At 37.7% G+C, this 17,121-nt stretch overlaps 1 protein-coding gene and 1 long non-coding RNA gene across 6 annotated transcripts in view; one reads left to right on the forward strand and one right to left on the reverse strand.

The window, feature by feature from the left end:
* Positions 1-14,267, forward strand: part of nlgn2a (neuroligin 2a) — a 308,659-nt gene extending 294,392 nt beyond the window's left edge. For all 5 annotated transcript variants that reach the window (XM_038279104.1, XM_038279108.1, XM_038279106.1 and 2 more), the window contains 4 exons: positions 7,550-7,815; positions 9,262-9,415; positions 11,230-11,596; positions 11,815-14,267. In XM_038279104.1, coding sequence (XP_038135032.1) covers positions 7,550-7,815; positions 9,262-9,415; positions 11,230-11,596; positions 11,815-12,643 — 1,616 coding nt within the window. In that variant the 3' untranslated portion in view covers positions 12,644-14,267. The remainder of the gene's footprint in view (positions 1-7,549; positions 7,816-9,261; positions 9,416-11,229; positions 11,597-11,814) is intronic.
* LOC119779457 lies at positions 4,657-6,222 on the reverse strand. The gene is made up of 2 exons (XR_005280228.1): positions 6,136-6,222; positions 4,657-4,824 (listed from the first exon to the last, which is right to left on the reverse strand). It is a non-coding gene; the product is annotated as an uncharacterized LOC119779457 (long non-coding RNA).
* Positions 14,268-17,121: the final 2,854 nt, after the last annotated feature.

Here is a 17,121-nt window from a genome sequence, read left to right on the forward strand (position 1 = left end):
AGAAGGTTACAAAGCTAACAGGAGGTCAGACGATAAACTGACGAAGCAACACAGAATAATCCACAGGGCGAAGTCAAGAGACAGATCCAGGTTCAGTCCAGTGAAGAATTCCACAGGAGTCCGAAAACAGGCAGGCCATCAGATCAGACAGGGGCACGCAGGTTCAGATGTCCAAATACAGAAACAGATCAGGATTAGACACTCAGAACACTATAGTAATGCTATAGAATTCTCAACACCAAAGCCTCAATAATAATCTGGCACTGATGGCTGGGAAACATGCAGCTTAAATAGGAAACTGGAACAGGTCGATCTAATGAGTAATGAGGAACAGGGCAGAGCTAGGTGAAGGAAATTAGCAATCAAGCCAGCCATCAGTGCCAAAATCATGACAAATCATGCTTTATAATTGTGACTTGTGTAGTATTTAAAAAACAGATAGAGGGCAGTTCTTATTGGGTCACTAATGTACTACATGACAGCTAAAATGATAAAAATTGGCTGAAGAAATAAAACTTGCACAGTTTGTAATTGCGTTGATTGCAAATTTACTGTCAGCATGTTGTTAGCATTTAGAGCTTGTTTACAACTTGTCTTAGTCTCCAAAGGTTCAAATATTCACGTTAAATCTTTGTAAAGCTGCCTTATTAAAACTCTGTTTTATGACGTTTTCACTTACGTGTTAATAAGGACATTTTAGAGGTTTTAAATATATTTTATGACTTGGTGTGCTTCTAATGTAACTAACACTAATAAACCATTTTAAATGTGTCTGCTTCAATCTACTCTTTTGCTCCTGGCTGTTTAGATTTGCTACTGGTTGTTTTCGGAGGAGCAAGATTTTATTGTGAATTAAGGCCACAGGATCAGGATTAAGCCTGTTTCTTTTGTCACTGACCACCAACTCACCCCAACCTTGTCACCTGTCTGTCTTCACCCATCTGCTTTGGTCTCACCCCATCATCATCGTTTTCATCGGCATCTATGGGTGTAACATCAACACACTAGACGCAGCCCTGTCTGTCATGCTTCCTCTCCCCTTTCCCCTCTCCAAGGTACCAACCAAGGTAAGGAGTCTGTCATTAAAGGACACCAGTCATTCCAGCATCTGGTTCTAGCGGCTCAACCCTGACAGTGGGAGTGTGCCAAATAGGCTGTGATGGAGAGAAGAGTTCTAAATGTTGATTATAGAATGAGAGACAGAGCTTGAATTTGAAGAAAAGCCCCATAGAATACTTGGAAGCTCAAACTTAAATTAATTTTACTGGGAATTTATGTTACAGACGACCACAAAATAGCACACAATAACAAGGTGGAAGGGAATTGATACGTTGGGCTAAAAGTTTATAGATTCCCCTTTGCTGTAATATTTTAAGGTATATCTCCAACGCCTATATTCATCTAGTTTTACATTTGTGCCGCCCACACACTGCCAGTAGTATTTGACTAGAGGTAATTCAAAGATATGAAAATGCTGTGATTGAAACCATTTTATCATAAATCTGACTGCATGTTTTAGGTCTTTGATGCTTTTCTTGTCCCCACTAAAGAAAAGCAGATGTTACTCCACTTGGTATGGCTACAACTATCTTTACTTTGTCAATTAAACAAGGCTAGAATAACAAGCTACAGTAAACAGGATAATGTGGCAAAAGTCATGGTTGTGTCATTATTATAAACATTTAGAGCTGAAATTAAGCAATTCATTATTTTATTTGTTATTTGGATAATTTCTGAAAATAACTCTAAAGCTCATACTTTTTAAATTTATTAATCAAAGGGGATTGTAAACTGCTGCCCTACATGGCTTTAGGAAGAATGCTAAGTGAACACCTCCTTACTTATTTATAGGAATGGCTGTCATCATGCCAGAAAATTTCTGAATTAAATATCGAACTGTACATATATAATGTGGTTTAATAATAAAGCAGTCAGAGTCCTGCATGGATAAATGACAATATTACAACAGAATAATGATAGTAACAGAAGAGGTGGGCGATTAGATTTTTGTAGATCCATAGCTGTGTTTTTTCCTTTTTGGCATGTTTTTTGTTCCTCATTATTTTGTTTGTTCTCTAACTTCCCCTACCACACATCCGAGTCCGTCACAGAACAGCTGAACCTCAGAAATAATTACAGGCTTCATTTAGTAATGATAACTGCTGGAGGCAAATGTTTGCACTGGATTTTATTTAGGGGCATTAGATTAAAGGGGGCCTATACATGCGTGTCAAAAGTAAGAAAGATCTGATGTTCAACCTAAGGTGTTGAGATACTTTTGCAAGATACGAGAAATACAGGTGCTGGTCATAAAATTAGAATATCATGAAAAAGTAGATTGATTTCAGTAATTCCATTTAAAAAGTGAAACTTGTATATTATATTCATACATTACATACAAACTCATATATTTCAGATGTTTATTTTGTTTAATTTTGATGATTACAAATGACAACAAATGAAAATCTCAAATTCATCATATCAGAAAATTAGAATATTGTGAAAAGGTTCAAAATTGATGGCCCCTGGTGCCACACTCTAATCAGCTAATTAACTCAAACCACCTGCAAAAGCCTTTAAATGGTCTTTCAGTCTAGTTCTATAGGCTACACAATCATGGGGAAGACTGCTGACTTGACAGTTGTCCAAAAGACGACCATCGACACCTTGCACAAGGAGGGCAAGACACAAAAGGTCATTGCTAAAGAGGCTGGCTGTTCACAGAGCTCAGTGTCCAAGCACATTAATAGAGAGGCGAAGGGAAGGAAAAGATGTGGTCGAAAAAAGTGTACAAGCAAGAGAGATAACCGCACCCTGGAGAGGATTGTGAAACAAAACCCATTCAAAAATGTGGGGGAGATTCACAAAGAGTGGACTGCAGCTGGAGTGAGTGCTTCAAGAACCACCACACACAGACGTATGAAAGACATGGGTTTCTGCTGTCGCATTCCTTGTGTCAAGCCACTCTTGAACCACAGACAGCGTCAGAAGCGTCTTACCTGGGCTAAAGACAAACAGGACTGGACTGCTGGTGAGTGGTCCAAAGTCATGTTCTCTGATGAAAGTAAATTTTGCATTTCCTTTGGAAATCAAGGTCCCAGAGTCTGGAGGAAAAGAAGAGAGGCACTTCATCCACGTTGCTTGAAGTCCAGTGTAAAGTTTCCACAGTCAGTGATGGTTTGGGGTGCCATGTCATCTGCTGGTGTTGGTCCATTGTGTTTTCTGAGGTCCAGGGTCAACGCAGCCACATACCAGGAAGTTTTAGAGCACTTCATGCTTCCTGCAGCTGACCAACTTTTTGGAGATGCAGATTTCATTTTCCAACAGGACTTGGCACCTGCACACAGTGCCAAAGCTACCAGTACCTGGTTGAAGGACCATGGTATCCCTGTTCTTAATTGGCCAGCAAACTCTCCTGACCTTAACCCCATAGAAAATCTATGGGGTATTGTGAAGAAGAAGATGCAATACACCAGACCCAACAATTCAGAAGAGCTAAAAGCCACTATTAGAGCAACCTGGGCTATCATAACACCTGAGCAGTGCCACAGACTGATCGACTCCATGCCACGCCGCATCGCTGCAGTAATACAGGCCAAAGGAGGCCCAACTAAATACTGAGTGCTGTACATGCTCATACTTTTCATGTTCATACTTTTCAGTTGGCCAACATTTCTATAAATCCTTTGTTTTTATTGGTCTTCAGTAATATTCTAATTTTCTGATATGATGAATTTGAGATTTTCATTTGTTGTCATTTGTAATCATCAAAATTAAACAAAATAAACATCTGAAATATATGAGTTTGTATGTAATGTATGAATATAATATACAAGTTTCACTTTTTAAATGGAATTACTGAAATCAATCTACTTTTTCATGATATTCTAATTTTATGACCAGCACCTGTATATTTTTAGGTCCAACCTGATTAACTGTGCTAACCCAGTGGGCAAAAGATGTCAATTAAACATCAATTTGACATCAAACACCGATATCAAATTGTTATCAAAATTTGGTCAAAAAACGTAAATCAAAATTTGATGTATGTCAAATAATGATTTTATTTATGTCATTTTGACATTATTTCAATGTCAAGCTTTTGTAAAATTTCACTCAAATAATGATATTGATGTTATTTTGACATTGTTTTTATGTCAAACATTTGCAAATAAAAACATTTAAAAATATGCACAGACGGAAAGATTCTGCAACGTTTTGTATTGCAAACAGACTTGGCTTCATTTACTTAGATAAATGTGCGGTCTCACAGGACCTTCATTAGGATTAAAAAAAAAAAGTTCCTTTGAGAAGGAAATGGCCTAAACAAACCCAATTCTGTTTGAAATACAAGACAGCTGTATTGCAGTTCTGCAGTGTTTCATGCATGGCCTTTAAAATAGCAATTCTGTAAAGTATATTGTCAATAGTTCTAATATTAATCATTTTTGGATCATCTAAACTAAGTTTATGTTCTACAATTGCTATTTTTCTACAAAAAATCCCCCATGGCATTCTCTCAAAGATCAAACATACAAGTATAACAAAACATTTTTATTCTAAAACATTCCAAAACATTGATTTCAACAGCTGTGTAGTTTAACAGGGAACTGACTACAAATATGTGAACTACAAATTGTACACAAACAACAGCAATGAACTAAAGTGAAATACTTTATAGATTTTGCAGTCATTAAACATTTTGAGCTGCAGCAGTCTTGCGACCACCACCACCTTTCCTGTCTGGCGCTGAACGCAAATAGGCCGCCATCCGGGAAACAATGTCAGCTTCACTGGCTCCAGGCTGTGATAGCTGAATGGAATCTGAAAAGATTAAAAAAAAGCAAATTGTACAAGTTTTGAGTATAAGATCAACATGGAGGAGCGCCCCACCTAAGGAAGGACTTGTCAGTTCCTCTTGTGACTCCCATTTGTGTGTTGGTGTGGGAGAGGGTGCAAAGAAAACATAAATACACATATGCACAGAGATCTATGAACATATGACACTGCACACAGCCTCCACATAAATGTGAGGGGTGTCCTGAATTGTTTCTTTGAAGATTAAAATCTCTCTCTCTCTCTCTCTATATATATATATATATATATATATATACACACACTCACCCGGAACATGGCTGGAGATAGGCACCAGCACCTCCCGACCCCACTGAGGGATAAGGGTGTAAGAAAATGGATGGATATATATATATATATATTTATATTTATATTTTTTTTTTTTTTTTTTTTTTTTTTTTTTTTGCTTTGTGCCTTGGAAGATGAGAACATTTGGACACTGTGAAACAATGAGAGATTTTTTTAAGGAACGTGTGGAAAAGAACAAGGATCTGTTTGCTTTCAGAGGGAGGAGTAGACACTGCTGTCAGCGACCACCTTTCAAGCAAACGTTTGTGTTTATTATTAGTTTTAGATCAATATCACTGGCGATATTCTGCTATAACATGTGAAGTAAAGAATAAAACAGTAAAGCTCAACTTTCATACACGTAAAACCTTTCAAATTTCAAGTTCTGCACGTTGGAATTGAGGCGGAGTTAACTCGGGTTGATCTTCCTACTCCGTGCGCGCTCCCGACGAGGGGATAAAAATTTTCGCAGGGATAACTACCTTGGCACGACACCGGTACGGTAATTTCGCATTCTGCTTACTTTTTCCATATAGTCAGAGAAACAAACTCAATCCTTTAGTCCTTCGTTTAGCTATGCTGCGGTTGTTTACACTACGCCTTTTCCGCCAAAAATGGCGTCTTAGCAACAAATGTCACTTGACTGGCGGAGACCGATAGTGCCATCTTCTTCTTCTATTGAGTTTTCTGGCAGTTTGCATCCTGTGTGCATTACCGCCATCAACTGGACGGAGATGTAATTCAGAAATATAATGCCTATATATCTTTATATCTTCATGAAACTAAATTCTATCTATACTTACTCAAACGCACATACACACATTAAATTCTCCCAGCTAATTCTGTATCTTTTAAATATTTCCGATAGTGCCATTTACTGCGGTTGAGCATTAATATGCATATGCATTAGCTGGCTAACTGCTAGCATGAAAGTTTTGAAAGATTAGTCAGTGTACACTAATAATGACAAAAATATAACTATAATGTACTTACCAACAAAAACCTTTTTTTAGCCGAGAAGAGCGCGTTCAAACCAAAAATTGCAGCAAGAGGTGGAGCTTCTGGCGGGGAGTGATTCTGAATGTAGGCTGGCAACCGTAAGTCCAACACTCACGTGACAACGATCGTCCAATCACACTTCACTTACGTTTAAACGTTTATATTTCAAAGTATATAAACCGTGAGGAATTGGTCTTTGAAAATAATTGGTAATTCGTCAGTGTCCGACAATTTGCAACCTGCGCTTGTCCTGGTTGCAAAAAAAAAAAAAAAAATTTTTATAAAAAATAAAATAAAATAATTGGTAATTCAAAAATGTTTTTTGAAATATTATGCATTTCCCCACATTTGGTGGTCAAATGGTGCATGTATTTTCAGCATGAATAACACAACCAAGATTTTAATAGCTTCATGCTTGTTGCAAAGTCCCTTATCCCAAGATGCTTTGTGACATCAATATGACATCAATTCAATTCAGACATCAAATCAACGTCAATTTGATGTTAAGTTTTTGTGCAGAGATATTGTTTTAAGTTCAAATATGTTTATTAGCAATATGAGGCAGTATTTGGATGCTAGATTGATTTATTGGTTGGACCTTTTTACAACTATAAGCTTCTGTAGAATAATTATCATGGAAGTCAAAATCTTGACCAATCTTTAACATCAAATTGATGTAACGGTGCCCACTGGGAATAAGGAGCAGAAAATAGGAAAAGACCAGCTGCCAAATAAATAACTTCCAAACAGCGAGCAGAACAGAGCCCAATCATGAGGACCAATCAAATATAACCAATTCCCCTCCTATGTCCTTCTATGTCTCCTGGTGCAGATATGTATGTAGGTGTAGCTTTTTCCAAGCTACTTCTTACTATAATTGATCCCTTAGGGAAAGGAGACTCTGCAGCTCTGCTTAATAATTAACTGACCAATCTTCAGCCCTGGAGAGGAGACGAAAAGGAAAAAATAGAGGCTGAGAGAAAACAAGAGAGGCAGGCAGCCCCCTTAACAAGCCACTCGAGTGGCTTCAACAGCTCAGGATGGGCAGAACTAAAGAGACAGAGAAGGAGACTAAAGGGTGGAGAACCAGGGAGGCGCAGAGCTAAGGCGAGGGGAAAGGAAAGTTAAAATTGATCTTTTAACTTAGAGGAAGAGCTTATTCCCAGTCCGGGGTCAGTATCCTTAGCTGGAGTTCTATGATGTGCTCTGTAAGGACTGCTTTAAGTTCAAAGTCTGTCAGATTTACAGTTAGAGATAATATAAGAAAGGGTTTCTTTGCATCATGTTCTTGTCAACCTCAAAGCACTGAGAAACTGAGAAACTTTGTAGAAAATACACCAAAACTTGTTTCCTTAGGACATCATACCTGCAAGTTTATTACATTTCTATTTAAATGTTGTCTTCTTAGGGCTGTTCCACCGGGCCATTGCTCAGAGTGGCACAGCAATTGCCAGCTGGTCCGTCAACTACGAGCCCCTGAAATACACCACGATCCTGGCCCGGAAGGTGGGCTGCAGTTACTCAGAGTCCGCCGACCTCGTAGACTGTTTAAGGCGAAAGACCTTCAGGGAGCTAGTGGACCAGGACATTCAGCCATCCCGCTACCACATTGCTTTTGGCCCTGTGGTGGATGGAGATGTGGTACCAGACGATCCAGAGATCCTCATGCAACAGGTGAGCGTCTGCTGATGACCTTAGCTGCACTTTTGTTCTATGAACAGCTTTGGTGATTCTTGAGACGACTAAGGACTGAGAGAAAGGTGTGGCTGTGACCTTTCCACACAGTTACAGGTCAAGCTGTGACATTTAGCTGCTGGTGGGAAGTCACATGTTACACATGGAGAACTACATCCTATTTTTTAGATGGACAGTTTTTAACTGTGTTTCTCAATTGATCTCTTAATCCCTTTAAAATAGAATATTCCTAAACCTTCCTTTATAAATTAAACAATTAAAGACATTTGATTAAACATTTAGCCTTTTTGCTCTTCAGCTTTATTATTATTCAGATGGTGATTTGCAGGATGAAAGCAAAAAGCATTTAAATATGGGAAAAAAAAACTGTACAGCATTATCAACGTCAATAGGGAAGAAATGTTGTGAACATGTAGAAGAAACCCTTTTATAAATATATATTAATAAATGATAATCATAGACTTATACAGTGAAATGTGATACAAAAAAGGGTAAAACACACTAGTATGTCACTGGAAAAACAATGAAATGATAAAATAAATTAAACAGAAAAATGAGACAAATATTGTTAATAAAACAATAACTTTTTAAAAGTAAGCGAAATTGCTTACAATGAAATAATTTTGGCACTGGTGAAAAAAACTGGAGCTATATCTATGCTGTGCAAGGAGATAAGTAAAAAGACCCAATTGATCAAACCATTAAAAACCAATAATAATAAACACAAACAATGAAGAAATCTAACAAAGAACCAGATTTTGAAAACATATAACTGTGCTACCATATTGGCCTTCTGATATCTAAATGATAGTTTGGAAGAAATGTCAATAAATTAAAAATGAAAGGATGTGGACTTAAACAAGAATACATCTTAGTGCATATATAAACACTCATACCAGGAATGAAGAGCACAACCTTCTTTGTTATCAGAATTAAAACCCCTCTTATTAGTTCACAAGTACAAATTTCCAACACTATCAGTAATAATTAGGGATTAAATCTAAAAGCTCTTTATCTGCAGTTTTTCGTTGTGTATTAACTGGCCTGAGAGTTCTAAAAACTCTAAAAGATCATTATTTTAAATTGCATTAGCATTAAGGTTTCATAATCAGAGCTGTGGTGCCATTTAAGCTTATTAAACCAATTCATTATTACCTTCAGAAAAAGTACATTTAATCAGAGAACCTTATGTCACTAAAACTGAAATCTAATTTCATCTTCCCTCACCTACTGTTTTTTAACAGCCTTGAAATATGCATTACCAAAAAGCATTACTGACATTCTAATTAGCATTCTTAGATAAATAAGTATCAATATTACATTTTTAAATTGTCAAATTAATAAGGATTTACAGAAAAATCGAATCTTTTGTAGCAGAACAAGTGCTTATTTCTCTAAATTGTACTTCATTTTTTCTTCCACCAGGGGGAGTTCCTTAACTATGACATCCTCATGGGAGTGAACCAGGGAGAGGGACTGAAATTTGTGGATGACAGTGAGGATAATGATGGAATTTCTGCTGCAGCCTTTGACTACACAATCTCTAACTTTGTGGATAACCTTTATTTATATCCTGAAGGTGAGGAACCCTGACCCCATACATCTGTCAGCCTTTAAATCTCTCCCCACATGATCCTGCAGCAGATTGCAATGCATGGACTCTTTCACAGATCTATTTTTGAGCATAAAGAAAAAACATCAAACACCCCAGAAGCACGTCTCTCTATTGAAGTGTAAGCCTTTAAAACAATATGTGAGCAAGAAAATGAGAAGAGACAAAAAGTGTGTTCAGTGTTATGTATCAGCCAAGACAAGCATACTAACGAGATTGCCTATCATGGAGATTATCTCTCACCATGGTGGGTCTGTGCTTTGGCCTTTGGGGCTCTGTGGGCACTAATGCTGTCGCTCATCAGCCCGCAGGCAGCCGGCTCCCAATCACAGCGCTGTTGTTCCTAACAGCTCAGCCTGCAAACCCCTCGCAGCAAGCAGCAGTTCAAATACATGCACGGTTGAATAATACAGTCACACTCCTTTCCAAGTCCTTGTCAGTCACTGTGATATCTAAAAGGAAATGTGTGTTCTTGTCTTTGTGTGGCTTTTTCTAGCCTTTTAACATACAGTGGTTTCAAAAATCATTAATAATTCTTGAGATTTTTCACATTTTGTCATTTTATGGCCACAGACTTTAATTTGTTGTGATAGAACTACATAAAGTATTGCAAGAGGTAGATTGAAAACCATCCATGGGTTTTATATTTTTACTAGAAGTCTGAGAAATTTGGTTTGCATTTTAGTAATATGCTGACATAAATACTTTGCTTTAACACCTTTTGCTGTTTTTTGGGTATGTCTGACCCTAACTGAAATTCTTGGCAATTCCTTCTTACAAAATAGATTGGACAGGGAGTATGGATTAAGATAAATGTCCCAGTTTTTAAAAGATTTTCACCAGACTTTGATAGGGAGATTTAAACATGAATTTATTTTCCTGTAAATCACTGGCTCAAAAGCCTCTTCAGAGAGATAAACTGATCCAATACCCTGATCAGTTTTTATATTGATTAATTAGCTGGATAGGATATTAAATTTATGATAATGATTCTGTATTTCCATCCAGTCATTTCTTTTTTTATTGATATAATAATAGACCGCAAGTTAGAGCTACAGCAGGTTTAAGTCAGCTGTTACATGATATTTCATGTTAAAATATATGTTACATAATATCAAGTACATTTATATCTGTTACCAGTTTTACAATGTTTTTAAAAAGACTGATGTCTTTACTGAAGGTATATGGTTCATATAAGTAGATCCTAGCTGTTCTGTCATTCTCATCAAAAGTGTAGATGTTGTTTTTTTTTTTTTATAAACCTTTAAACTTATCCAAAATTCTTCCTTTAATATATTGGCTGTACTTCATAATGCTGAAAGTTGGGTCTCTCCCTGACAGACTTTCACAGACACCTGTTTTTTTATAATTACGTTAAGTCATATAGTAAATAGAATGGATTTCTACCCATTCTGACCACTCAAGATGCTTTATCCTAGAACCAAATTGTTCAACAGATAAAAAGGTCGGCAGGCAATTTGGAGCTAAGAGCTTTGCTTTAGGGGAACATAAACCTGTGGCAAGAAGAAGCTGGAATCCAACTGGCAGCTTTTGGATTCGAAGATGTCCATCCACCCTACTACCAATAAAGCACACTGACATTTGTAGTTATAACTAGACAAAATACAAAAATGTTAAGGAAATAATTAAACCTGTAAATATTTTTGAATGTCACTGATTTGCTCCTTGCCATCCATATTTCAAAACAAATACACAGTTTCTATCTCCCTCAGCCTTCTTTGTAATATTACTTAATTAATTTCCCTTTCCTTTTGTTACAGGAAAAAACATCCTGAGGGAAACCATTAAATTCATGTACACAGACTGGGCAGACAGGGACAATGGGGACATGAGAAGAAAGACTCTGTTAGCTCTGTTCACAGACCACCAGTGGGTGGCGCCTGCTGTGGCCACTGCCAAACTTCATGCTGAGTTCCAGTCCCCGGTTTACTTCTACACATTTTACCATCACTGCCAGACCGAGGCGAGGCCTGAATGGGCTGATGCTGCCCATGGGGATGAGATACCATATCTGTTTGGCGTGCCAATGATCGGTGCTACTGACCTGTTCCCATGCAACTTTTCGAAGAATGATGTGATGTTGAGTGCTGTGGTCATGACTTATTGGACTAACTTTGCTAAAACGGGGTAAATTTTATTTTCATCTTATAAACCTTGTTTAGCTCTATAATTATTATCTTGAATATGCTTAATGAGACCCCATGGTGTCTTTCTAAGGCTTTTTAGGTGATTTTGAATAGAGTTTCATTTATTGCTACCACCTCAATAAATAAATGAATTTATGAATAAAAGTTGTATGTGTTGCATTAAGAAATTAATCTCATTTTTCATCATTCTTCCATCAGCGACCCCAACCTTCCAGTCCCTCAAGACACTAAGTTCATTCACACCAAACCCAACCGCTTTGAAGAAGTCATCTGGACAAAGTTTAACCCAAAGGACAAGCAGTATCTTCACATCGGCTTGAAACCTCGAGTAAGGGACAACTACAGAGCGAACAAGGTAGCATTCTGGCTAGAACTTGTCCCCCATTTAGGTCCACCTGATGTCTTCCCAACTACAACCCGATCTCCACCTGGTCCAGGCCCTGGCTCCATGCGACCCAAGTTAAGAACTCCAGGTCCTCGAACCACTCTCTATCCCTACCCGACCTTCCCCTCCGACCCTGAGCCTGACGGCTCGGAGCGTCCAGTCCAGAGCCTTTTTCCTGGAGACACCCGTGACTACTCCACTGAGCTGAGTGTCACAGTTGCTGTGGGAGCCTCCCTCCTCTTCCTCAACATCCTGGCGTTCGCCGCCCTATACTACAAACGTGACAAGCGGCACGAGATGCGACGGCACAGATTGTCTCCTCAGCGTGGTGTCCCCGCCAATGACCTGGCTCACAGCCAGGAGGAGGAGATAATGTCTCTGCAAATGAAGCACTCAGAGCATGATCCCCACCATGACCTGGAGCCCCTTCGGCCACATGACATCCTGCGACCTGCCTGCCCTCCTGACTACACGTTGGCACTGCGTCGGGCTCCGGATGATGTGCCATTGATGACGCCCAACACCATTACCATGATCCCAAGCACCATCACCAGCATGCAGCCTCTCCATGCCTTCAACACCTTCCCCTCCACAGGCCACAACAACACCCTGCCCCATCCCCACTCCACCACCAGGGTATAGTAGGACTGGCCCACGCCGAGCCAAACGAAGAAGTCGCAGTACTGCATCTCCTTCTTGAAGGGAGGCCATGGGATGCCGTCCTCCATTCCGTTGTTACATTCTCTTGTTTCTCTACAGAGGAACTCCACCTCAACCATCATGTGCTGTACAGCTTAGCAGGAGACATAATAAACTAAAATGAACTGCACTAGAGCAGATAATCAGCCTGGAGGTGGCGTCGATCTTTCAGACATACCTTTTTCCAGGAAGGTGCACAGTTTCCAGTCTAAAGAAATTTTCAAAGGGACAAAGACTTTTGGACCTTGGATGTTTTCTCTTTTTTACTTTGGTGTCAGCTTTTACTGTCTTATAGAGTGTTATGCGAGTTTTCTTATTTGTTTCTTTTCTACATCTGTGTCTTATTTACAGCTCATTGGCTTGTGATTCCTCTCGTTAGGGTACTCTTTTACTTTAAAGAGCGACAATGTACTGAGATGTCAAAAGGAACGTCAATTCACTCGATCAATACGATTCGTGCCAAGTGTGTTTTTGCTTTCTGATCAAAGTTGAATTGAAATGAATCCATGTCAGCTAAAGCAGGTTGTATGTTCTAATGACCAAGTGCCAAACTGGCTTTTGATTGTGGATTTATTTCATTCATCTAGTTTCTTTTTGCTGTTGTTTAAGTGTTTTATTGTGGCAAGAGTTTTTGCTGACAATATAGATATAGAGAAATGATATATATAGTTCTATATAAAAGTGTACAAAGGAGAAAGAATATAGAGGGGTTTTCTCGATGGGGATCTATGCATGAATTATTTTTCAAGAATGGTAATGTGAAAAAAGGCTTAAGAATCTGTCAATGCACATTTTCCCAATTCTATATTGATCCATAGGAAGTATTTCTTAATTCATAAAATGTTCCTAATTTTTACTAAAACTCATTAGTCATCTTTCTTGTAAACAAGAAAAGAATTAGACATGGCCGTGACTCAGATTAGTACATTACTAAATTGTGGTGCCGTGTCAACCTGAGAAGCATTAGCAGCTATTCTCACTTTTTGGCTATCCAAATATGTTGTAGCTACACAATCAAGGTTAAGAAAAATCTATTTTTTCTCTCTTTGATCATACATTTTGTGGAATGTATGCTATAACATGGATGTTTTTAATTACATAAATTATATCAGAGCCACCTTAAATTGCATGTCAGGCCCTCATTAGTTAACATAACAGCAAGCAAACTCACCTCGCCTTATTATCTTCTATGTTCCGATACTTTTCCTTATGATTGACACCCATATATAGCAGTGCTTACCCATATTTTCTTGTCATAAATTGTAATTACTTTCATCTCGCATCTCCATATGTATGGATTAAACCTTGTAGCTGTAAGCACACTGAGGGTACCAGGCAGGCTTTAACAGCTGTAGAGGAGAAGGGTTTTTTTGAACAGGGTAAAGGCAACTCAGTACATGTCTGTTGTTTCTAATTGTTCTCCTTCTGTTAGTTTAGGAAGCAGTTATTTTAAAGCTTTGCTTTTCAAGATGAAGATGTCAGCATATGTAGTATGGGTCATTTCACAAAGCAGGAACATATGGTAGCTTATGCGCAGTATGGGGGACATAGGTCACTATTTTGAACATGCTCCAGCTTTAGGCTCTTTCTTTTTGTCATTTTATTGCTGCCTGGCGGCAGAGATTTTTATAAACCCGATAAGTGGGAAATATGCACAATGCAAATCATGAGTGGACTAGATCTATAGATCAGGAGCCAACTAAAATACAAATGGGTATGCTGTGGGGAAAACAAGGATGAAAAGAAAGTGTCACAGCCTTAAATGTTGAAATTTAAATCAGAGGACAGAAAAAACTGATTGAAAGACAGCAAAATATTCAAAGACATGGCCGTCTTTCTGTCTGCATTGTTAGCCAGAGGGATCACTTGCAAATCTGTCAACATATGAACTCTTTTGTAATCTCTCCCGTGGACAAATGAAGTAACAGGTTGTGAAGTCAATCCTAACACCGCAGCGGGGAAAGGAGAAAGACATTTAGTTTGGATGTGGTGGTCTGTTTCATATGTTAACAATAGAGGGAGCCATTGTTGCAGATTTCAGTGCAGCTGGATGAAGATGAATACAGTACCTCCTGAGAGATACACAACATCTGGATCAGGATCAAAACTGTACATTTTTAACTGTAAGAATCAAACAGATGAAAAATTTGTAAATATTAAGTTTCTTGGTTTGTTTATTTTTTTGGGGGTGGATGAAGGTCATGCTTCGTTAGTGGCAACAAAAGACAACAGGTGCAGTTTGATAATGAAAACAAAACAACACTAGAAAATAAATAGTCACTTGTAATCAACTAGAACAGAATTAGTCTTTTAATCTTTTCACTTAACCATCATCATGTACAGTAGATATTCTGTAGCAACAAGATTCCTGAATCTTCTGTAGCAGAGTTTCACTGAAGCCCCCAAACAACCAGGGCCCAGAGATACTGTCTGCAGATTTTTTGCATGGTTTATTAATATTTTCATTTTTTTTATTTTGTATGTATGTAGACTTTAATACTTAGATGTCCTTTCATCACCAGTCTTACCTTCTGACAAATCTGTTCTACTGAAATATTATAATTTTAAAGTCGGGCAGCATCTATAAATTTGATCTTTTCTTACTATTTTAATTCAAATCCAAACAGGCGTATTATATAAAAAATGCAAAGATATATAAGATTACTTATCATGTAGCAGTGGTTCATGTAGCTGCTTATGTGTGGGACAAAATATTAGGGCTCTAACACCATAAGATGCCTCGTGAGATCACAGAGGTGGTCGAACCTTTTCAATCATGTCACTGTGTTGGTTTTTTGTTATGAAAGTTACTACAATAGGGTGTGATGCAGCAAAACGATTGATTAGAAGATGGAAAATTGTTCCAGATTGGACCTTACATCTGTTCAGATTTGAATCAAATCACAAACACCCAACCAACAATGAAGTGATGTAACCTGGGTTTCCATAAATAATCTGCACCTGTTGTCTTGCTTTTTATATTCTATGTTGATTTCAGATACTCAATACTTGAGATGAACAAACAGTGGTAAATAAAGAAAAAGCTAAAAAAGGAAAGTAAAATCATATAAATAAATGAGGTGATGATATTTCTGTTGCGTTAGAAATTATTATACACTGTATGCTGTGATTCTGATCTGGGAAACATTAAAGACATTCATAGCCAGACTGCACCTTGTGTCCTTTATTTTGTCAGATAGATCATATTGTAACAAGAGGACAACCTCTAATTCTGTCAGGATGCTTAAAAGGGAAGATTAGAACAAACATAAATCTTTTGTCTAATCTCTGTTATTCCAACAGTCTGGTATGCATTAGAAAAGAATATAAAAGTAAGTGAACTTTACTGCCTGCATTTTTTAACAAACCCTTTGAATGAATATTTAAAAAAGCATCCTTTTATAATTCTCAGAATGTGATTTATCAACTGTTACAGTTACATATGTGGAGCTGTGTTTTAGGTCAGAAAATACAGAAGTTCCTTCTCGGCGCTGACCTTAGCTGTAAGTAATGGATCGCAGTTAAATTAATTCAACTCCTCTTTTTCACCCAAATTATTTATTCTAACAAACAGAACATTCTAGCACAAGACAATGATTTATTTTCTATTTATTTCATATTTTCAAATGATAACCTCTTTTGGACAGGATGTTCCATTCTTACGCTCCATTGTTACATGACAAGCTACTTCCGCTTCTTAACACTGAATCCAACATTTGTTTAGATTTAGGGAAAGGCTTACTCAACAAGGTAAAACACATTTTAGAGACTTGTATAAACATGCATAACAATCATAACAAATGAAAGTTAAATTCATTGTTGCAAACAAACTTGTTTAAAAGAGCTGATTTTTAGGTAGTGAATTATTAATCTATAGTCAATATTTGATGGTACTTTTAAAGTTTCCTGACAGTAGTGGTTTTACACATCATAATGTACAAATAAATTGTTTTGGTGATAGGTGCTGCACATGGAAAAGCAAATATAGAGTTAACATCAATTAATATGAGAATATAAACATTTAGGATAAAAACATTTAAGTTGTATATGAAGAGCACTGTGGAAGTTATTATAAACAAAACTACAGTAAAAAATTTGATCATTGTAAACATGATGTAACTATAGCTTCCACAATGCCTTGAAGCTCACACCAAAGATTTTTGAAAGACAACAACAGCTGCCCTTGTTTCTCCTTTGGAGCCTCCGCTGCTCTGGAGGAGAACAGAGGAACTGAAGGTAAACTGCTGTTGTTATTGAAAGCTGTTACCCACCCGCCATACAGTAACTGAATAGAATGTGTTCCAAACCTTTGATTGCCCCCTCAGGCAAGCATGCTGAGAAGAACCACCTCTGTTATTGGACTAACAGGACAGCCTGGGTGAATTGAAGATGCAAAAGTTCTCCTTTCTGAAAGTCAACTG

The sequence above is a fragment of the Cyprinodon tularosa genome, unplaced genomic scaffold (genome assembly GCF_016077235.1).
Source record: "Cyprinodon tularosa strain WSP-4 unplaced genomic scaffold, ASM1607723v1 ctg148, whole genome shotgun sequence".
NCBI classification, from domain to species: domain Eukaryota; kingdom Metazoa; phylum Chordata; class Actinopteri; order Cyprinodontiformes; family Cyprinodontidae; genus Cyprinodon; species Cyprinodon tularosa.